At 39.3% G+C, this 24654-nt stretch overlaps 1 protein-coding gene across 32 annotated transcripts in view; it reads right to left on the reverse strand.

The window, feature by feature from the left end:
* The window catches only part of ANK3 (ankyrin 3), a 682576-nt gene that overhangs the window by 151640 nt on the left and 506282 nt on the right, over positions 1-24654 (reverse strand). For all 32 annotated transcript variants that reach the window (XM_045040024.1, XM_045040003.1, XM_045040008.1 and 29 more), the window contains 6 exons: positions 17523-17621; positions 11391-11588; positions 9205-9303; positions 6411-6509; positions 4462-4560; positions 1516-1713 (listed from right to left, as the gene is read on the reverse strand). In XM_045040024.1, coding sequence (XP_044895959.1) covers positions 1516-1713; positions 4462-4560; positions 6411-6509; positions 9205-9303; positions 11391-11588; positions 17523-17621 — 792 coding nt within the window. The remainder of the gene's footprint in view (positions 1-1515; positions 1714-4461; positions 4561-6410; positions 6510-9204; positions 9304-11390; positions 11589-17522; positions 17622-24654) is intronic.

Consider the following 24654-nt stretch of genomic DNA (forward strand, 5'->3'; position numbering starts at 1 on the left):
CTGAATAATAACACATGGTTCTATCCCAGTAAGTTTGTAAGAGCTGGGTACTGAGAGTTGAGTAGTTGCTCTCCCTTGCTACCTGCTCCTACAAGGACATGGGTATCCACCAGTCAGTCACTATGCACAGTTATGGAGGTTCCCAAGCATGAGTCAGCAACTGGAGGGTCATCAACACATTTGACCTCATGAGACTAAAGCCAACTAGAGCCAATGGGCAGCTGGCATGGTGGAAGGGCAAGTGTACTCAAAACCTCAACACTCATTACTCTGTTTTACATATTAAATGAAATCCAGGAACTTTGCAACTCAGCTCTACTTAAGAGCCTGAAGAGTCACAGGGGGCAAAAGTTGGAGGTAGTCATCATTTATTCGGATAGTTTTCCAAGTATTTCTAATTATTGTAATTATCTTGTGCATTGATCACACTTCTCTGCATCCAAATAAGGGAGTGAAGCACTGATTTCTACTTTTCTAAGACATGCCATAGGCCAATTCATCTTTCTATCACACTTGTTAGGTTTACGTAGTATCACCAAAAAATGAGCTCTAAATTTGCAGTCTGTACCCACAAAGTAACTGAGTGGTAGATTATTGTTCTAAGGCATCAGAGTTGAGATTTTAAAAATTAAACCATTAATCATAGAAGACAACAGCAACAAAAGAACACCAAACAAAAATAATCCAAGAAAAATTCACCTCCTGATTTGAAAGTGGTTTGTATACCTGGCCTTAGCAGGAGAGATCTATGGCTGTGTTTTTAAATCACCATTTAAATCTATCAAATAATGTGCAAGAAACATTGTAATCTAGATATCATTGATGGTTCTTTGGAAGATAATGCACTGAGAAACATAAGACAAACAAACATACCCAAACTACCCTGCCTCACTCCATGGCTTTGTTTAAATTTATTAAAAAATTTTTTTTTAATGTTTATTTATTTTTGACAGAGAGAGAAAGAGACACAGCATGACCTGGGGAGGGGCAGAGAGACAGGGAGATACAGAATCCGAAGCAGGCTCCAGACTCTGAGCTGTCAGCACAGAGCCCAACGCAGGGCTCAAACCCACAGACTGTGAGATCATGACCTGAGCCAAAGTCGGACACTCAACCGACTGAGCCACCCAGGTACCCCTTATTTTTTTAATGTTTATTTATTTTTGAGAGAGAGAGAGAGAGAGAGAGAGAGAGAGATACAGAATGTGAGCAGGGGAGGAGCAAAGAGAGGGAGACAGAATCAGAAGCAGGCTCCAGGCCCTGAGCTGTCAGCACAGAGACTGATGTGGGGCTCGAACCCATGGACCACGAGATCATGAACTGAGCTGAAGGTGGACGCTCAACCGACTGAGCCACAAGGTGCCCCTCCATGGTTTTGCTGACCATGTTAAGGGCTATCCTGGGATCCCAAGGATAGATGCCATTGTACCACTCGTGTACCTATTACCATGCTGGGAATTGTAAGGAGGATGGATCTGGGGGGACACAACAGGATTCCAAGATTCACTTTCATACCTTTGTTGTTATAGATAAAGATGCGCCATGATCCAAAAGGAATGCAGCTACGTCCTCATGCCCCTCGCGGGCTGAAAGGTGGAGTGGGGTATACCCAGAAGTTGTGGCTGCATTTGGAGATGCTCCTTGCTGCAACAGCTGTTGCACTATATCTGCCTTCCCCAATCGGGCAGAAATGTGGAGTGGGGTTTGGTCATCCTAAATGACAAGGTTGAAATACAAGGCTGATTAGCTGAGAACACAATGGTGACGTTGTGAAACATTCAGCAAACTTTGCTTGCTATCAGAGGCTACCGTAGATTCTTTGCTTCAATGCTAAAAAAGTCCCATTTATCTTTTTCTTTAAGATTTAGTAAGGGGGAGATGGTGGATCTAAGCACCTTAAATACCCTTTGAGTAACTATTAGTATGAAAAGTGTGAAAGGCAGTTCTATCTATAAATTATCCTCACTACCACCTGCCATATTTTATTAAAATTTTATCCCCTAATGATTCCTTTTTTGAGGAGGTAAGGGAATTTATCCTACTAAAACTGGGAAAGGTATTATACCTCACCAGTTATTGTGCCCTCATATGGAATGAATTATTTTATTGGCGCCACCTTGTCATAGTCCAAAGCACAGAGGCCGGGTATAGGGTTGTCCAGGTATAACTGCACAAAGACTCCTAGCCAAGAAGGCTGAAAGGCAGCCAACCCTCTGCTTGTCAAGGTGTACATCCTGGCATGAGCTGTATCTGCCTAGGAAAGGCCCCTTATTACAATTCACTCCCAGGCATGAGCACTATATCTTGCACCTTGAGGATCTTATCCCCAAATGGGAGAGGCATCTTTTCCTAGTTTGCCCAAAGATGCCTTGTGGTGGTCATCCAACGAGAAATCCTCTATTTGAGTGTGAAAAAATTCAGGTAAGTACTTTAAATAGGGAAGCTAGAGAGAAGAGGTTGGAGCACAGGAGACTGCTCTGAAAAGCTAAGGAGGATGAGAGTCAAGGTCAAAGCAAGAGGGTCTATGTAAGAAGTATAAGAGGAATTGGTGGAGCCACAGGAAGAAGAATACTGAAAACAGAAAAAAGATAATTGTCACAGAAAAATTTCCTGTAATTCTGCTACTGCCACGACCACCACTAAACATGGGCTGAGCACCTACATGTCCCAAGCTCTGTTCTAAGTACGCCACCTACATGAATTCATTAATCATCATGACAATCTTACCACTTGTAACTGTTAGTATTTCCATTTTCTATATGAAGAAACTAGAAAAATAAATGTGCCACAGAGATAGATATTCATTAACTCGCTCAAACACTATATAGCTAGTAAATGGAGGACCAAGGTTCAAACCCAGGCATTCTGGCTGAGAAAGAAAGGTTCTTAATCACAATACATACTGCCTCCTTAATGAAACAGTAACTATAAATTCTATGCTCAATTTCAGCCGTGAGTGAAACCTTTTCCTGGATACAATGCTTGATATGTCACTAACAACACTCAGAAAATGTGAGGTTTCTTGTAATCCATGGTAGAGTACAGCTTTTCTTATTTATTCTACTTTACTGATTAAGCAGACTGAACCACCATCTCTAGATCAGGGGTATGAAAACCACAATCCAGGGGCCAAATCCAGTTGCCACCTGTGTTTGTAAACCAAGTTTTATTGGAACATGGACACGCCCATTTGCTTATGTAGGATTGCCCATCACTGCTTCTGTTCCAGAATGTCAGAGTCGAGCAGCTGTGACAGAGATGGTGCATCTGTTAAAGCCTACAATATATACTAATAGGCTCTTTACAGAAAAAGTTTGCTGACCTCTGTCTCCAGATCCTCTGTAAAATCCACCAACTGGCACCACAGTACATTGGACACCCAAAGCTTGTGTCTGCTGCTGTTATAACCTTTAGACTCATCTGCAGATCTTATGCTTACAATGATCTAGTTGTGTTTGTTCCCACCCTACTATTTTGTACTAGTTACATTGCTACTTTGTGCTATATTTGCACTAATTACTTTAATTAAACAATCGCACAATATGTTAGCAGGTAAAATATGAATCTGAAAGGGAAAGATTAATTTTCCCCTAAGAAGACTAATTTAAAAGCTTTGGAAAGCTTTGACAGAAGTTGATAAAAAAAACAATTGTGGTCAAATTAGATATGGGTGAGACAATTAAATATTTTGGGGGGATGTTATAAAAGTCTAGACATATTTTGTATACAAATTGCTTCATATATGTCTCAGTTTTCTCACTACTTAACCTGAAACTAGAAACTGCAGACCATTTATATACTGAAGGTTAAATTAAATAATTAAGGCATTTACATATTTATTTACGATCCCTGACCTGAACTGCCATTTTGATAGCCAGACCAGCTACCTATCTCAATAGTGAAAGAAAAGTGGGTTTCTTCTGGGAGCTAAACCAGGAAAGCGAAGCATTCAGTCTCAACCCAGACATTCTTCTATGCAAAGGCAAATCCCTAAAGCCACTCCAATTTGAGTCTGAGGGTTTATAACATCTCAGGTTGTGAAGAAAAGGTAAAACCTTCCTTTTTCCTTTTATGGCTGTGACAGGTGACATATAAGTCAACCAAAAGAGTTCAATTATGCTTCCAAATTATGCCTGTTCTAGAAACTTTGCACATGAGCCCTTCTCTATGGAGTGTGAAGAATTCTGGATCAAGTCTAGGTTTGATTCCAAAATCTGTTAGAGGCTAGCAATGTGCCAAGGATGCAAAGTTCTTGTTCTATTAATTTTGTAAAATAATTGAATGGACAAATGTGTAGGGAAGGATTTTTTTTTTTTTTTTACAATATCACTTGGATAGATACTTTTGTCATGACTTTATAAGAGTATCCCTGAAAGAGAGCATGCAGGTGTTTAAAGGTTTTAATAAAATCAAGGGTAATTTTTTTCCTCAAGAGCAAAGGCTTTCCTGTGTCACACATACCTTGGCTTTAGCTTCTACCTGAGCGCCGTCTTGCACCAGATACCTCACGACTTCAGCTTGGCCAGATCGAGCTGCCATGTGCAGTGCTGTTTCTCCTCTCTGGGGAACATGAGCCAAAGGTAATTAATGGAAGCTCTGAAGAAGGGTGGCATATTTTATTTGCATAATGCTTATGATGTAGGGTGTTTTTCTTTTTTAAGTAAAAAATAGTCCCAAGTACTTCCTTATTGAAAATGAGGAAAGATCGGAAATGAAATACACAAGAATTTCACAGCAACCTGATTCCTGATGGAAGGGATTGGAGTAACCCTTGGGGAGCCTGGTCTCCAACAGTGTCAGAAGTGCTCCTCAGTGTGGCCTCCTCCCAGCTTGAAAGGTGAATACTCCCAGGAGCCAAGCAAGAGGGGAGATGAATGAGTGGGGCAGGAGGGGAGCGCTCAACTAGACAGCCTGATGCCTTGCCCAAGGGAGGCTGCTGCTCCTTGGCATCTGCAGACCACTTCAGTAGTTGTGCCAGATGCCAGCCATATCATGCCACACCTTCCTGTTTTTCAAAAGCTGGCAGTTTGGCTGTTTGTATATACTTCTTAAACCTTGACCACAGAATCAGAATTGCAAACAGAACAAAACAGAAATCCTAAGTTGCCAGGGCAATATAGACACACCTGAGGGCCAGACTTTGCTGTTGGCTGTTGGTTTGCATTCTGTGATTTAGTTCAGCAGACCAGTATTCTGGTCTTTGGACATTATCCCATGGGGCCATTTTCTTGGCCACTGGACTCCTCCACCCTGACCACTTCCCTCATTGTCACCAGAGAGAGTTTAATTCAGATTATCTATTCATTTATTTCATAAAAAATGTAAACAATATAGAAAACATGGATAGACAAAAAGAAACAAAAGGTCATAAAGAGCAAATATATTCTCCCACACAAGTGATATCCACCTAAAAATTCCTTTTATAAATTGAGCATTGCTTTACAGGACATCCACCTCCATGGAAGGATACACAAGGACATATTTCACATGTAACTTGTTACTATGCTTACTAGAAAGGCATTGGAGATATAGTTTACCAGATCATCCAGGGTTCTCTTTATGAAGGGAAACATTCTCTCTCTCTCTCTGGCATTAGGAACAGGAAAGATGATATTTCTGCTCAGAAGCTGGTCTGTTCCTATCTTGTGGATGTGTTCATTTGGGCTGTTAGAAGACAGAGCCTTCCTGGAGGCTCACCGTCAGGGTGAGTGTGCAGGACCTTATGGCTTGCCCTTTCTGTGCCAGAAAGTGGTTTATTTGATTTTTACTGCTTTGGTGCTCATGAGTCCAAGTAGTGTTGTTATGCTTATGGTCTGGTATGCTAATATTATTATGAAGACAAACTTAAAATCCTATAAAACAATGTCAAATGCCACATGTAGATCTAGAGTGATAAGTCACTTAGAGAGTGATATTTACTCTGAAATGAGCAATGATTAATATGGGACAATACCATCCGATAATCTATGAACATGGGTTTGTTATAACCATGGGTTTGCTATAACATGGTCAAGCTCACTAAAGAGAAGAATTACTTTGGATTTACTTGAAATTACAATAATGACCATTTGAAGTGCCTCCTCAACATGAAACACTTCTTTAAATGCTTCTATTGTAAATTCTTCCCCTCCACAAAAGCTATTTTTTAAAGCATAACATCTGGTAGTAACATATCTGCAAATTTAATGCACACAACCTGTAAGTCCTAACAATTTGTGGCCAGCTGGCGACTGAATGGATCTTGCCTTCGAAGTAAAGGAAACCACAGGTATTCTCAAATTTTGTCCTTCTAAGTAGTCACATTAAATAGTAATGAATTTAATTACAATAAAAAATAAGTAAATAAGAGCAATTTTTATCAGTTTCTTAAATACTCATAATTGGACATTCTTTGTTAAAAGGATACTTACCACATTGGTCGTGTTTGGTGAGGCTCCATGATGCATTAGTTGTGATACGATATTTACATGCCCCATGAAGGCAGCAACATGGATTGGGGTAAGGCCCGACTAGGAAGAAAAGAGGGAAATAGTGGTTTGTGAGCTTATCATAAAAAGGTTTTGTCTGCCTGCCTCCCTGTCTGCCCTCCATGCACCCACCCATTCATTCATCCATCCCACACTCATCTTAACATAACCACTCAAGTGATCAGATCAGAAGACGTCAGGACATTGCCCACTATGTCAGATTCTATAAGATAAATGTATTAATACATAATAATCATTTCCTTAAAGCAGGTTCAGTGATTATGAAGGACCTATGTCATATCTGCTAAAGAATGATTTCAAACATTCTATAAAGAGCTATGAAAAAAAAATTAGAGAGAAATGACCTGAAGTTTTTCCCCCTTTGCTACCAAACCTTTCTTATCCATATAACTATGTGTGTGTGTGTTGGGGGGGGGGGGTAGGTGCATGTATGATTACATACATACTATTAAAAAGCTGACTTTCTGGGGCGCCTGGGTGGCTCAGTCGGTTAAGCGACTTCGGCTCAGGTCATGATCTCACGGTCCGTGAGTTCGAGCCCCGCGTCGGGCTCTGTGCTGACAGCTCAGAGCCTGGAGCCTATTTCCGATTCTGTGTCTCCCTCTCTCTCTGACCCTCCCCTGTTCATGCTCTGTCTCTCTCTGTCTCACAAATAAATAAACGTTAAAAAAAAATTTTAAAAAAGCTGACTTTCATTTCAGATCCTATTTTGGCCTTTAAAAATGATTCCGACGAACTTAGAGTCAACTGATTCCATTGTACACAAAAGAGCATGGTACTTAACACAAGGCCAACCCTCTAATAAATGAGCAGATCACATTAATTGTTTTAATCACTTAATTTTAACTTTATGAATATTACAAATTAAGGTGATATAATTAAAGCAAATAATACAATGATTACTAGACAAGACTTTAAATTTTGTTTGTCCCAAATCCTACACACACACACCCTTATGCTTCTTATATGAAATGATGCCATTTTGAATTTTTTAGAATTTAATTCCATGTACAGCATGAACACCATAAGTTGGTAAAAATGCTTAATATGGCTAGAAATAGCTAATGTATTATAAAAAGAGAATGAGAAGGAGATCCAGTCTCAACAGGAATTTGAGAAATGTCAAAAAAATACGTGAAAGAAATTCTGTCTAATAAAAGTGAAGTAAAAGGCAGAAGAGAAAGACTTCTGGTTGGCCAGGCTTCAAATAATGGGCACTGAGGAAAATGAGAACTGTGTTAAAAATTTGACACCTTTTTCCATCAGTAGGGGGAGTCCTTAGAACATGTACAAGGCATGTTCTCATCTTGGTCTGCCTTGCCTTTTAAAGCTCTGAGGAGTACAGGGCTGGCAGAGGATCCTTTCCAGTTGCTGACATCTCTGGATATTTAATCAAACACCAGTCAAAAATATTTTATTTCGGAGCCCATTCTGATCTTTAAAAATGGTTGCCATATACTGAGAATAAGCTTTTAAAATAACAGGTCCCTACCATAAAGACATGGGAGTGACAAAAGAGCAAATCAGTATTAATATTTTCAACCATTTAATAACGTTAAATTTGTAAGTGTTACAAATCAAGGCAGATATTTGAAGATAAGAAACTAGGCTAGATCTCAAATTTCATATCTGCTTCAAATGCTACAGTCTTTATTGATGCATTCAGCAGACCTTTACTGAATGGCCTATACCATGTTGCAGGCATCTATAGACCCATCAGACTCAGGCCTGCCTTGATGGAGCTTGCACTTTCTGGGGAGGGGGAGTGGCTAGGTCATAAGTGAAGCATCCAGATAAGTGCTTTAATGGAAACAGGCACAGGAAGAGGTGCTGCGAGGAGGACCTCCTAGACGAGGCCAAGGACTTCCTAGTGAGTAGCTCCAGATTCGTCCTGAAGAGTGTACAGGATTAGCCAAGATAGCAAACTGGGGGTGACACATGGAGGGTACAGAGATAGGAGGGGAATGAAAGGGTATCCAGTCCCAGAAAATGCTGTGGCTGGAATCTATGGAGAGCAGAGTGCTGGGGGCAGGGCAGGCTGGGGAGTCTGGAGTGGTAGATGCCAGGCGTGCTTAGCACTGATCCTGGTGGAACGTTTCTCCGAGTTCTGTGTCAGTTTTACAAGAGAAATCTAGAGTTGTCCTTTACTAACTTCAGCAACTCTGTGTTTTCTTAATTCTGAGTTTTTAGAGAGAGTAATGCTCAGTTTACAAACACTGAGGGGTGGTGTTATATAAGGTTTCTCAACCTTGGCACATCTGACATTTTGAGCCAGATAATCTTTGTTGTAGAAGGCTGGCCTGAACGTTGTGAAATATTTAGTAGCATCTGGCCTCTAGCCACTAGACACCAGGAGCACCATCCACTTGTCAGAACTAAAAATACCTCCAGACATTTTCACATGCCTCCTGGGGGACAAAATCGCCCCCATCTGAGAAGCACCGCATTACAGAATTTCAAGTAAATTATGCTTTCAGTGGTGGCGCCACTCACCCCTGAGCACAAAGCGTGTGTTCTGAATGATGTGTTTATACTCATTCCCCCTCATACCTGTCTGCTTCCCTCTGACCTTGCAGCCCCTTGGGTGAAGGCTTCAGAAAGTAGTGGCAACCATATATACACAGCAAAACTAGCTGTTGAGAATGGCTCTGGGACTCCAGCTGTGAAGACCATCCCCTCATGACCCAGGGAACCCTAGATATCCCACTCCCCTCACCTCGGTTACGGCTTGGATGGATGCACCGTGTTTCAGAAGGAGTTCCATGACTTTAATCCGATTCTTCTTGCAGGCAATATGAAGAGGGGTAAAGCCATTCTGAAAGGGACAAAGACAGAAGTACATTACTGCCTTCCATTGAAATCCAGTTCCATTGCGTGTGGTAAATGTGTTGCAAAATGAAGTTCTGTAAAGATTTGGAAGTGAGCAGAAACAATGAGGGGTTAACAGAATGTAGATTCTTTTCTGGAAGTGTAGGTAGTCTAGCTGCTCCTAGAAATCTGAAGTACCTTGGTAATCATGAACAGGAAGTGGATTTTTGTCATGGTCTCAGTAGCTAAGACAAAACAGTCATGCATTTTTTAAGATTATTTTATTTTGGAATTTTCTCTTCTAAATAATGTGTCCCTCCCTTCTCCATCCCATTTCAAACACAGACTAAAAACAGCTGGGCCCAAACATTTGTCCTCACAGCCAAAACTTTGCCAATACTATTCAGACTTCAACTATAAGACCAGTTCTAGAATGTTTTCATCCCAGGGGCATCTGGGTGGTTCAGTCAGTTAAGCGTCTGACTTCGGCTCAGGTCATGATCTCACAGCTCATGAGTTCGAACCCCTCGTCAGGCTCTGTGCTGACAGCTCTGAGCCTGGAGCCTGCTTCAGACTTTGTTTCTCCCTCTCTCTCTGCCCCTCCCCCACTCATGCTCTATCTCTCTCTGTCTCTCAAAAATAAATAAATGTTAGAAAAATTAAAAAAAAAAGATCGTTTAGAATGTTTTCATCCCTTCCATTTTTAAATTTCAAGTAGGTACTTAGTCCAAGGAAACAGGAAGTGAAACAACCCAACATTATTCGGATCATTTGGTTTAATATTTAATCTACTAAAGGAATCTGCTTTTTAACATATTACCTACCAATTTGTACTGCCTGATAATTGAGACCATGGAGCATTTTTCAGCCACCATAGAGAAGTATAAAATATCAGGGTCCACTATAAAAGCTTAGGTCAAAGTCACTATAGGTGCTTCCATAGCCATTGTTAGACCATTTACCTGGCCAGAGTCCATTCCAGGATGACTGGCTACAATCTCTACATGTTGTGAAATCTTTAGAGTCAGAGGAAAATGAGAGTGAATGTCCACACCCTGTTTTAAGGCTTTTTTTTTCTTGTATGGAAAAATGAGTCATGATTAATAATTTCTTTTCCTCCCTTCTCAGAATGCAAAGATATGTTTGATATACCGGGCAGGTCAACAGCTCTTGAAATGCTGTTGTGGTAAAAGTTTTTCGAGTGACAAAGACGGTGGAGCTGCCTGGGGCCAAGAGTGCTCTTCAGTCCTCATCTTTCCTGCCCACTGGTCCTGAGCCCACAGAGGACCAGAGGTGCCATGGATTCATTCAGACAGGGAGATAGCACCAGTTGGAACGGAGCAGTGACCCTTTCCAAATCAGTTGATCAGATGATAGCCTTTACCTCAAAACTGCTAGTAAACTCACATGTTTCCCCTAACATTTGGTGACTGATTTTTTCCTAAACATGGGTACTTATTCTGAACTAAACTTAAACAGCTTACCAAATTGGGTTTATTTATTTTTCCAAAGACAACACACACCATCTTGTTATGAAAATAAAACTATAGCACAGCTAAGCATTAAAATAACGGATCATCTTAGGAGTTAAGACTACAAATCAGACCCAAATTTTTATTTTTATCACTAGGAAAAGGAGATGACAGGCAATGTGTTAACTTACGTGGTAAACATAACACAAAATTTCAGCTCACAAATTCCTAGACCTCTGATGCTGAAGATAAAGTTTTTTGACCATTTTACTTCATGTTTAGATCTCAGGAAAAAAATTTAATTCACATAATTATAACTTTACCTTCAGTAAGATTGGTTTGACCAGCTCAGTCTTTTTTTTATACTTACATGGTCTTTGGGTCTTGTTTATTGTAAAAGATTCACCAGTGTGGCTATAAAGAGAATGATTTAGCCCTATCAGCCTTGTTCATGTCAGAAATAGGTTGTTTCTTTAAAAGATATTTGAAAAAGTTGATAGGAAGTACATTTTATTTAACTAGACCGTCCATTTTTATCTCGTCAAAGTAATCTCTTCACATGCAGAGGTAGCACACTGTCAGCAAGACAACACAGGCTGGACCTGTTGACTGAGCTACTCACCAGGGCTTTGGCATTGGGGTTAGCTTTCTTGTCCAAGAGAACCTTGGCGACCTTGTAATGGCCACAGTGGGCAGCCACATGCAGGGCAGTCAGGTAGTCATTGGTGACGTCATCTACGGGCACGTTATGCTGGAGGAGAAGCTGGACGCAGTTTAAGTGATCCCCTTGTGTGGCCATGTGCAATGGAGACAGTCCATTCTGAAACACATAAGAAAATCAGTTGTTTTACCTTTTAAACACAAATGTGCAAAACACGAAATACAATACAACCATGAAAAGATGAAAACTTTGTTTCTCACACAGAAATACTTTCACCTTTTTTTTTAAGATTTTATTTTTATTTTTATTTTTAAGCAATCTCCACACCAGCATGGGGCTCAAACTCACAACCCCAGATCAAGAGTGGCTCTACCAACAGAGCCAGCCAGGTGCCCCTACCTTCCCCTTTTATGCTTTTTTGTTTTAAGTTTTTATTTAAATTCCAATTAGTTAAAATACGGAGTAATATTACTTTCAGGTGTTATAATTTTTTTAATTAAAGAAATTTTTTTTTTTAATTTTCAGTAAACTCTACACCATACATGGGACTCGAATTCACAATCCCAAGATCAAGAGTTGTATGCTCTACCAACTGAGCCAGCCAGGTGCCCTCTTTTTAAAAGGTTTTAATGATTGGTTTGAACTGCAGGTACTTATAAAACAAGTCCTCCCACTTCTTTTATCAGTTGAAAACACATTTTCCAAGAAAATTCCTTTTCTGATTTAAAAATAGTGTGAATTGCCCTAAGGCCCATTATTAATCATATTCCCAGTGACGTGGAATTCTCTTTTTTCTTAAGATTTTATTTTTAAGCAATCTTTACACCCAACGTGGGGTTCAAACCTACAACCCCGAGATCAAGAGTTCTCCGCCCCCTGCCCCCCAGAATTCTTAATATTTAAGAGTGAAAAGGACTTTTAAAAAAAACAAAATGAATACCCATGGTGTTCATTACACTGGGTTTTATTTTGCCTTTACAAGTTACTAACCCTTGATATTGATGCTATATTGATTTGATTCACAAAAAAGTTCTGACTAAACACATTTTATCTCACATCAGTGTAGAAAGGAAATTTTCCCTCTGCCATCAGTCTGGTGCCCCCATGTGTCTATGATGAGGAAAGGCAAGGCATTGACCAACTCATTAGCTAATGCTGGCCTCAGTTTAAATCAGCTGGGTTCAATGACAGTTAATCATGTGTGGTGGGAATAAGTCAAAAATTCTTTAAAGAGAGAAGAAATGAATAGGCTCAAAGGTAAATAAATAAAACCTTAAAAAAAAGGTTAGAGTGACATTTAGCATTCAGTATGTGTTTCCCAGTGAAGGCAAAAACAAGGTATTAAGAGATGAATCTTTTCAAGAATGCTGCCTTTATTTTTTTTTTATTTTTTTTTAAAAATTTTTTTTTTTTTTTTTTTTTTTTTTTTCAACGTTTATTTATTTTTGGGACAGAGAGAGACAGAGCATGAACGGGGGAGGGGCAGAGAGAGAGGGAGACACAGAATCGGAAACAGGCTCCAGGCTCTGAGCCATCAGCCCAGAGCCTGATGCGGGGCTCGAACTCACAGACCGCGAGATCGTGACCTGGCTGAAGTCGGACGCTCAACCGACTGCGCCACCCAGGCGCCCCAAGAATGCTGCCTTTAAATGTGGAGGCAAAGTGGAGGAAACATGGAAATTTCTAGAGAATCCAATTATTGAGAGAGGCTCTATTAATCACTATGATATAGTTTAACATATCTGGCCAGGGGGGTAGGATATGACCACAAATTCAGTTTCCAAAAATTTGTTTTCAAGTTATTTCCCTTAATTTATCTATAAATGATATAAAATGGGATATCAAGATAGGAAGAAAAGGTGCCAGCCTCCCTCTAGTCACTCTCATGGTATCATTCACTCACTGTCAAGTATTTCAACTATTTGTGTTCCTTGAAAGCAAAAGGTTCATGAGTTACAATTTTCCCATACTGCCCCACAGAGAGCCATGTATATATAGAAAGAGGTCAATAAATATTTGTGTGAATTTGAAGACTTCACACAGGGTCAATCAGAATATTTCTACCTAAGAAATTCAACTCCAGGGGCACCTGGGTGACTCAGTCGGTTAAGCATCTGTCTTTGGCTCAGGTCATGATCTCATGGTTTGTGAGTTCAAGCTCCGCATCGGGCTCTGTGCTGACAGCTCAGAGGCTGGAGCCTGCTTCTGATCCTGTGTCTCCCTGTCTTTCTGCGGCTCCCCCTCTCACACACTCTCTCTTTCTCTCAAAAATAAATAAACATTAAAAAAAATTCTCTCCAACATCTTGAATCAAAGTAGACACTAATGTGCAACAAAGGATGGAGACACTGGGGATAGTAGCACCCACCAGCATATGCACACATGCGCTCCTGTGCTTCCTGCCAAGACATTCCTTTGCTTTATGTTTTGATACAGTCATATGTTTTGATACATTACTTCATGGTGAAGTAAACAAACAAAATCTTAGGAAACAAATGACTTAGTGGCCAGTAGAAATGGAAGGCAGTGTCAACAAAAGAAGGACATTCCCCACTGATACACAAAATAACAATATATGAGTAGTAACATGTCATTGGAGAAGGACAAGAAAGTAAAGATCCTGAACCCTAGGGAGAAGGGTCTTACTGCATACTGTACCCTCATAAAGCTGAAAGTATAGATCCAATGTGATGGGTTTTCTTAGCTCAGAAAGATGAAAGCCTTGAGGAATTAGACAAATGTTTTAAAGTCAGAAATGCATTCATTCACCTAATGTTCATTCAGAAAAGGTTTACTGGAAGTCCACTATGTGCCAGGGGCTGATTTAGGTGCTTGGGGTACTGCACTGAATGAGGCAAAGTCCTGGCTTTCATTTTACTGAGGAGAGAGACAGCTGTCAAGAAAGTAAAGTAACAAGAAGGCCTCCCTGAGAAGAAAACATGTGAGTTGAAAAATGTGTGGAGACTGCAGAGATCTGGGACAAGCTGAGGGAACTCAATCTGCAGGCACAGGAAATGAGGACAAACTTGGGTGTATTCCAGGAAGCAAAAGGAGGAGCAGAATGAGAGATAAGGCACAGAGGTGGTCAGATTCTGGTAAGGAATTTATTAGTGCAGGGGGACACTTTAGAATGAAATCGTAGATATGACCTATGTTTATCCATCCTTTTCCAAACTCCAAAGTAATTTAAAACATAAATTCCACAAGAGCACATGCATGTGTGTGCACATGCACACCCACATACACCCCCCATACACACACAGAAAAGGAAATAAAAACAGATGTGTGATGTCTATAAATTTTAGAATATGAAAAGAGGGCTTAGTGTGTTAACTTAGCCAGGAGAAAACAGAAGGCTGAATGCTATGTGTCTGTGGTGGGCTATAATCAGTGATGTACTGTTAAGTGTTTAACAACAGCTCTTTGAAAAAGAGAAACCCCAATATGTGGCATTTGCCAATTCCCATGATGTAAAGAACCCTCCTATGACCAATTTTAAGCCATCAGCATCATGTCAGTGAATACAGAATTGGGAAAAGATGAACACAATAGGCTTGATGATGTGGCTCCAACATAATGATTTAATTTTCAAATGCCCCAAAGGCAAGGGATATGGAAACACAGCACACCTTGGAAGATATAGATGAGGCGCAGAGTTAGAAGCAGGATTGGTTCACCTGTGTATGGTGCTGTCAGGTTTCCAGGCCCTTCTGACTCAGCAAAGCCAGATGACTGTCCCATGCCCCTTATAGGAAATCAAGAGTTGAGTCTCTGGAGAAATTGAAGCAGAGAGATTCTGGATACAGGAGCCCAGGCAGAGCAGAGGGGGGTGGTGAGGCTCTGGACTGAGACCAGGTGCTCACAGAAAAAGGAAGGACAGTATGGGTGTCAAGAGTATGGTCTCTTGAGTTAGATGTCCTGGTTCAAATCCTTGTTCTGCCACGAGCTATCCTGAGAAAGTCTTCTCTTTGGGTCTCAGTTTAGTGCCTCATTGTGAGGATTAAATGGGTTGATATATATATATATATATATATATATATATATATATATATATATATAAAAGTGCTTAGAACCTGCTGTGTGGGAACCACTATGTAAATATTTGTTATTATTATGATTAAAGTATGCATGGAAGATCAGGAGGAGAATGTAGTCCCCTTTCCTTTTTCTTACTCTGAATGTGTTCACACAGGTATACACTGCAAAAGATTGGAGGAGTGATCTCTCAAAAAAATTGAACTTCCCAGAAAAAAGGGCAACTGATTGTGACATCAGGGGACCCTTCCAGCCCATCACCACCTGGAGTCCTGACTACACTCGCACAGAGCTTCCACTCAAATGTTAGTGCCTGACACTTATGGTCAGGGATAGACATTTGTGGGGAAACCCCCAACATGAAATAGAGGACCAAAGCCAACAAAGTGAAGAGAAAATATGAGGAATTGGGGGCAGAAGAGAGGCAGAAAAAAATTAAAAGAAATTTATCTTGAGTGTTCTCAGAAAGGTAATAGAATATGTTGCATCCATAAAACAAGAACTGGAAAACTTTAAGAAAAGAAGAAAAAAATCAAGGAAATCTCTTGTAAAGAAAGAATAGATAATGAGATGAACAAAAGGAAGAAAAGATGAGACAGCAATTTTATATTTATGCCTTACTGCTTTGATAAAGTGAAAATTAATTAAAAAAAATTTAAAACAGAGTGTGAGTAGGGGACGAGCAGAGAGAGAGAGGGAGACACAGAATTCGAAGCAGGCTCCAGGCTCTGAGCTGTCAGCACAGAGCCTGACACGGGGCCCGAACCCATGAACTGTGAGATCATGACCTGAGCCGAAGTCGGACGTTCAGCCAACTGAGCTACCCAGGCACCCCGAAAATTAATTTTTAAGAGAACAAAGGGAATCAGTTGGAAAGTTTTTAGGCAGGAGGTTGACATGATTTAGTTGACAGTTTATCTGGCCACTCTGATTGCACAATGGGAGCAGGATTGGAAAGGAGCGAGGCAGGAAATGTGGGACCAGTAAGGAAGCTATTACAGTTAACGATGAGGTGGCTCTGAAGACAGCAGTAGAGGTGGAAAAGATAGATACAGACTAGGTGAAAGGAAAAAGAACAAACAGAATGGCTTAGATGAGAAGCGCTCAAAAGGCCATGGTGTCATTGCATGCAATGAAACATTGTGGTTGTTTAACTCTGTTGGGTAATATACCTCCCATGGCTCACTAATCTAAACCCTGCATTTCAAATGAGTGAAGGAATTATTCAGACCACCTTAACCATGTTCCATCTTCACTAGGGTTGTTGAGGAAACACCAGAGTGCACACAGAAGCAATATGTGTTTTTGCTGCTTTGATGATATTTAGAAATTAAGGCCCTTTAAAAAGTTTAATACAGCTTCCAAAACTCACTGATTTCATTAATAAAAATAGTAGGGACTCAAGTAGTTCATATGTACCAAAATTTATTTACAAATATTCTTGTTTTTCAAATAGCACCAAAACGTTTTACCATAAAAATCCAGAAGACATTTTGCAAAACACTATTTGTTGGGCAGTCACGATGCATTCCTTTTGGATATGTCAACTTCCCCAAAGTCCCAAGCAAGATGCAATCTTTCCAAAGTTTCTAGCCTTTATCAGTTAAATGCTATCCTCTTCAATAATCTGTAAACTCTCAAGAAATAAACTAAGGTGTTGGAGAAAGAGAGCCAGCACCCAGACTTTAGAGACTATAGATCTTGTATTTTCTTTCCCCAATAAGCAGTCACTGCTGAACTATGAAAATATTGGATAAAATCAAGCAGTCAGTGTTCTTGAAACAAAGCAAAAACAAAAGCAACACACACACACACACACACACACACACACACACACACACACACAAATGACTTTGTGGCACAGTGCATTCTAGCAGAAGGCTTCTTAAACCCAAACTTATTTTGAGGTTCTCCAAAGATTTGGTAAACTAGCCTACCTTAATTGCTAAATGGGAATGATGTCATTTTTCTACATGATTCAAAAGGCTACATTAAAGAAGCAGTAAAAGGATGTAAAGCTACTTATAGTCAGTGTCCAAGAACTTGGGAAGAAATTACCTTGGTTTTTGAAAGAATGGGGGCAGCTCGATCAAGCAGCATTTCTACCACCTGCTCATGGCCACTCCGTGCTCCACAATGCAGGGGCGTCAGACCGTCCTGTTAAACAGAGGAAACATCTTGAGTTAGATTCAGTGGGAAAGTCTGTAAATGCAGTGTATTTCTTCAGGATCCAGTACAGCATCCACATGCTGTGGACCTATGACCTTCAAACATTTATTCACATATCTCAGTTTCATATTTTTAACTAGGAACTAAATTTTTCATAAGTTTAAGTAGTTGTAAAGTATGTAATTTCTCACATATTAGAATACTCACAGTTAAAAACAGAATTGTTCCACTACTCTTCTTATATCCAATGGAACTGAAACACCATATGTAATTTGATATCCACCGTTAAAAAAATATAAAAACAACCTTTTAAAATAGGAATTTGTAATAGGAATTTGACATTGGTCCTCTTCCCTCTTGCATTTCTATTTCCATTTAATTTCTTCCACATGGTTTTATCTTAATATAATATAATTTTGTGCTTGAGTATTTTTAATAAGTTACCATATCATATCTCTTTGCTGTGAAAATATGTAAGTTAAATTTTGAAAAGGTTAAAGATTTTCTAAGAATATAAGTCTTTCAAGCACTAAAGTAAATCTCCTAATTGGGGTTATTAAAATTATTCAAACACAATTGGTCAAAATTGCAAAAACATAATATAAACTTTATGATTATTAAATAAAAGCAACAATTAATTAAAATTCCCCTCTTAATGAGATGTATGTTTTCAAAAACTAGTTCATGTGTCTGCTAATGAATATTAGCTATTGCTGGAATGAGACAGAGTCAGCATCAACACTATCTTGGTTTTTTTTAAAGTCAAATGCAGTCTTTTTAAATTTTTATATATTTAAAAAATTCTAGCATAGTTATCATACAGTGTTATATTAGTTTCAGGTGTACAATATAGTGATTTGACAATTCTATACATTACTCAGTGTTCATCATGATAAATGTACTAGTAATCCCCTTTATATTTCATCCACAATCCTCCCCTCTGGTGACTGTCAGTTTGTTCTCCATAGTTAAGAGTCTATTTTTTTGGTTGGCTTATCTCTTTCTTTCTTTCTTCCTTTGTTTCATTTCTTAAATTCCACATATCAGTGAAATCATTTGGTATTTGTCTTTCTCTGACTGACTTATTTAACTTAGCATTGTACCCTCTAGATTCTTCCATGTTGTTGCAAATGGCAAGACTTCATTTTTTATGGCTGCCTAATATTCCAGTGTGTGTGTGTGTGTGTGTGTGTGTGTGTGTGTGTGTGTGTGTTTGTGTGTATATACACATATTACATCTTCTTTATCTATTCATCTATCGATGGACACTTGGGCTGTTTCCATAACCTGGCTATTGTAAATAATGCTGCTATAAACATAGGGGTGCATATATTTTTCCAATTAGTGTTTTCATATTCTTTGGGTAAATACTCAGTAGTGGAATGACTAGATGATATGGTAGTTCCATTTTTAATTTTTGAGGAACCTCCCTACTGTTTTTGACAGTGGCTGCACCAGTTTGCATTCTCACCAACAGTGCATGAGGGTTTATTTTTCTCCATATCTTCACCAATACTGTTTCTTGTGTTTTTGATTCTAGCCATTATGACAGGTGTGAAGTGATATCTCACAATGTTTTTGATTTGCATTTCCCAGATGATTAGTGATGTTGAGCATCTTTTCATGTGTCTGTTGGCTATCTGGATGTCTTCTTTGGAAAAATGTCTGTTCATGTCTTTTGCCCATTTTAAATCAGATTATTTGTTTTTTGGGTTGAGGTATAAGTTCTTTATATATTTTGTATACTAACCTTTTATCAGATATGCCATTTGCAAATATCTTCTCCCATCCTGTCAGCTGTCTTTTAGTTTTCTTGTTTCCTTTTCTGTGCAGAAGGTTGTTATTTTGATGTAGTCCCAACAGTTTATTTTTGCTTTTGTTTCCCTTGCCTCAGGAGATGTATCTAGGAAAATGTTGCTATGGCTGATGTCAGAGAAATTATTGCCTGTGCTCCTTTCCAGGATTTTTATGGCTTCAGGTCCCACATTTAGGTCCTTAATTTTTTAGCTTATTTTTGTGGTCCAGGTTCATTCCTTTGCTGTCCAGTTTTTCCAACAGGTTAAGAAAGTGGTCTAGGTTCACTCCTTTGCTGTCCAGTTTTTCCAACACCATTTGTTGAAGAGACTTTTTCCCATTGCATATTCTTGCCTCCTTTATTGAAGATTAATTGACCATATAATCATAGATTTATTTCTGGGCTCTCTGCTCTGTTCCATTGATCTATGTATCTGTTTTGGTGCCAGAACCATACTGTTTTGATTACTACAACTTTGAAGGATATCTTGAAATCTGAGATTGTTGTTTTCATTTTCAAGATTGCTTTGGCTATTTGAGGTCTTTTGTGGTTCCATACAAATGTTAGGATTGACTCTTCTAATTCTGTGAAAAATGTTGTTGGCATTTTGATAGGGATTGCATTAAATCTGTAGATTGCTTTGGGTAGTATGGGCAGTTTAACAATATTGGTTCTTTCAATCTAAGAGCACAGAACATCTTTCCATTTGTGTTGTCTTCAATTTCTTTCACTGGTGTTTTATAATTTTCAGAGTATAGATCTTTCTCTGTCTTGGTTAAGTTTATTGCTTAGGTAATTTTATTATTTTTGGTACAAACATTATCCCATTTTTTTTTTGAGAGATTGCATGAGTGGGGGAGAGAGGGAGAGAGAGAGAATCCCAAGAAGGCAGCATGCTCAGTGCAGAGCCCAATGCAGAGCTTGGTCCCATGACCGTGGGACCCCTGGACCTGAGCCAAAAGCAAGAGTCAGATACTTGATCTAGTGAGCTACCCAATTTTTGTTTTTATAAATGTTAGTGCTGAGACATCTTGTCTGCACAAATAAGAAGATGGATTTTTGTTAAAGCAGTGTCGACTAATAATTTTTTAAACTCTGGAATTACATGCCAAAATCACCTAATAATATTTTACCAAAGATTTTTTTCAATGATGCATCCTAAGGCAACTCCACTAGCTCCTTCATTTTTGTTGGCAGCAGCAGGATTTCCAATCATCCAATGAGCAGACAAATTTGTTGTTCAATCATTAGAGTCATACAGTTGTTAACATGACACGGATATTCTGAATTCTTCCCCTTGCTCTGTTCTGTCCCCTCTTCTCTCCAAGTTTTGCACCCTGGGGCCAGGTGTGTGAGAATGACTTAGGTCTTCCTTTTGTGCTAGGAGACAAGGACTATTTTACTACAGGCTAGGTGGGAAAGGAGAATTAGGAGTTAAGGAGTGGAAAATAATTCACTTAAAGCTATCTAAGTGGCCCCAAACTCTATGGAGAAGTTTTCCCCAGCTTGAGGATTCCTGTGGTTGACAAAGCCTACCCTAAGGACAGTCACATTTTAAGATACATTAAAATGTTATCAGTGTATTCAAATCACTTCCCAGATTGTGTGAGCAGATCTTGAAAATAACCCTAATTATCCTAATGTATAATCAGTAAGGTACAATCCTATTTCTAACCTATTAGCCACATCTCAGAATTAAAATCCCTTAAAAATGAAATTTGAATCACAAACTCATTTGATCATGCTGTGAGTATATTTAAATATTCTGCCTCTTATGCTGATTTGAAACATTTGCTCTCATAAACCAAAGTAAAGCAGTGTATAGATTTTCAAGTGGGAAATAGCATTTTTCTAATAAAATAGAATAAAATAAAATCTGAAAACATTAAAAAAAAACACCATGAAGTCCAAGTGTCTTCCAAATAATATAAAACCTATAAATATCTGAAGGGGAACTAATAATCACACCCACCTTCTGCCACACACACAAAAACACACCACACAGGTCCTGTCATAACGTGATTGTCTTTTACAGACTGAAAGGTCAAATTTATTTCTTTTATTTTCTCATAAGTAGACTCTAAGATGTAAGAGGTGACAGAATGTGTGCAGACATGTTCAAACCATGCTCACACAGAAAAAAAAGTATTTACTTTAGCCCAACTCATTTATCCATGAAAATTATCTTACTCAAAGCAAATTGCTGCATACTGAATGCAAAGTGGCTAAGAGCAAAATCTACCTCAATCCTTTGAAACATACTGTCCTTTACAGATTTACATTTTTGCTGATTTCATTTTTCAATAAAAGCTTTAATTATGGAAAATTTCAAACCTATTTTGGACTAAAGCAGACTGAATAGTATAATGAGTCTCTCTAGGTGTCTGGTGCTCAGCCTCAGCTGTCATCTCCTGATCAATCTTGATTCATCCATATCCTGACCTTTTCTCCTCTCTTATATTATTTTGAAACAAATCCAAGATATTATATCATTTTATCCTCACGATTACCCCTATACGAAAGGTATAATATTCATTTGATAAATGAAGACTCTTTACTTCTCCAAGCCTGCACAGGCTGAACACAGATCTCGGCCAGACTGTGCAGGACAGTCAAGACATGACTTAGGAGGAGTTACTAAGACAAAGCCCCTCTTTTCAAACTTTCAGCCATCCTGAGCCTTCTTTTATCTTCATTCTGCAGCTGCTGCCTCTGATCTCTGGTGTTTATTTATTAAACACTCATAGACTTTAGAGACTCAGCTAGGGAAGGTGATTTTTTCATCAGTGCAAGAGCTGTTAAGTGCTATTGTTACTGCCATTGTTCTTCTCATCACCTGGTTTCAATGATAAAGTCAGGGGGCTCCCCAGGGTAAGATCTTCAGTTCCTAGCTAACTGCAAAGAGCTACCTGAAGCATAGCTCTCTTGACTGCAGTTTCACTTGCAGTATTTTTAACATTGACTGCAAGTTGGGCTGACTCCTTTGGATCTGCTGTACATTTGCTCTGAAACTTTTCAAAAGTGCATGACTTCAAACAGCCAGAATTCCGGCAGGAGAGACGGCTCATCAGGAAGCTGTACAAAATGTCACGACTGCCTGGCTGTACAGGCAGTGCCAGCCTGGCTGCTGGGACATTCACAGGTCAGTGGAAAACTAGTGCCTAGAGTTAATGTAAGGTCTTTAATTAGTGTCACATCTTTTATAGTCACAAAGAAGATAGGACCAGCTGACCCACAGCCAGACTGGAAAGTGTCTGCCATGTACTGATTCATACTTAGTTCAGTTTAAAAAAAAAGAGGAAAATTAGCCAGCACAGACTTTACTTAATACCTGCATTTGGACAAAAAATAATATGTAAATTTCAAACTGGTTTCTTTTGCTTTGAAATGGGTGAGGCTTATCATTCACTTTCCTGAAGCACTGTTCTGATTATGAAACGCTACATGGCCTTCAATAACCACTCAGGCCTCAGCCAAGCCTCAGTTTCTCAGATCAGCATTGGTGGTCTTCCACCAGCAGTCTCTGCTACACTGGTCCTTCCCCGATGCCCCTCCCTTCTCCCCCAGCTCGCAAGCCATTCGCAGCTCTTCGTGTTCCGGTCTCTCTGCTCTGCCCACACAGGGTACCAGGAAGGAGTTCCCTTTCCATTTTCTCCAAGATCCAAATTTGTACTGTTTTAAAGTCCTACGTTTCTTAGAAGACTTTTCCATAACTAGACATAACCACTGTACTTTCAGGACATCTGCCTTGTTTTATCTGCACTTCTCTTGGGGAAGCTTCTCTAACTTTTCACCGGGTATCTTAGTCATTTGTGAGCAGGCGCCATCATTTCAGCTAGGCTGGTTCTGAGGACAAGGTCACTAGCTTAAGGGATATTTGAATCTCACAGAGAAGATAACTCAGCACTGTATCCATGAAAGTTGCAAATGAGTAAATGAAGGAATGGAGTGAGCAAATGAGTGGGTTTGGGGGCTAGTCCTTTAAAAATGTTTTCTAGTTAGTTGGTTAAAAATTCTTTTTGTTAAGAGCAGACTCATTTTATCCTTCAGAAGTGCTCTAACGTCTTTCTTTCCAGAAAAATAAAATTCCCCATAAATAAGTGATTTGAAGAATATGACCAGTCTTTTTAGTTCTCAGAATAAGAAAAATATTAGGGGATTTATTCTAAATAAGATATTTTCCTTTTATTTGAATACCAGGAGCTGAAAGAAGAGAACTATTGTGAGCACTGTGGTTTGGAACACAGCAGTGAACTGGTCTACTCCTCTCCCTAAAACTAGAGCAATGCTTTTTCCAATACAAAAATGAGGATTCTAACCTGCTCCCAAACCCTAGAAATTTATAGCTGATATACAGGGTCACTTAGACTGGGTCCAGTACCAAAAAGCATTTCTTCAGCTGCATACAACAGTGTCAACTTCCAGTTGGAAAGTGCTTGACAAAGGCAATTGCCGGGGCTCAGGGGAGGCTGCCTCAAGAATGGCAGCATATGCACTTGGACGGGAGAGAAGGAGAGAGGGATGCTGAGTTGCCATAGTAACAGTATGGGAGGGAAATGAAATTGCACAGGGTTGGTAGTTTTTTTCCAATTCCCCTGATTTTTAAAGCACTGACATAATGAACAAGTATTCCCTTGGGCAGAATTCTGAAGCAAAGCCAACTGGCTAGTCCAGATCTCATATTTCATTTCAATGACAGTAATCTTATTACTGAGGTGGGAAACTGTACTTTACTGGCTGGACAAAATGCTCTCTTGTGTTAGCCTAAGAGCAAAACCTAGCACACTCGAAGGTCAAAAAGGCTTGCTTTCAGGTCCTATTCGGCTGAAAAGCATGGAACAGGACATTAAGGCATCAGACCTAAGAATACGGAACCCAGAATATGTTCTTAACATGTTGAATTTGCTCACAGCCAATACTGAAATGAGACAAATTCATGACTTGGGAAATACTTTCAAAAACAGACATTTATTTTATTTGTATTCTGTAGCAAAAAAAACCCTCTAAGCAAAAAATCTCACTCTAGAGATGGAAAAGGAAACCAAGCAGAGAGAATCCAATGGATATATACTCTTTTCCTATATCATGGATGTGAAACAGGATGTGATACTTAATTCAAAACTGAAAACAATGAAAGAAAAAGCCAGTAGTGCTCAGGAAAGAAGAGTTATAATACAGCCAGAGATAAATAAGGGGGCCCCACCTGCAGCCCAAAAGTACTGCTAG

This window comes from Felis catus, chromosome D2, assembly GCF_018350175.1.
Source record: "Felis catus isolate Fca126 chromosome D2, F.catus_Fca126_mat1.0, whole genome shotgun sequence".
In the NCBI taxonomy this organism is placed as follows: domain Eukaryota; kingdom Metazoa; phylum Chordata; class Mammalia; order Carnivora; family Felidae; genus Felis; species Felis catus.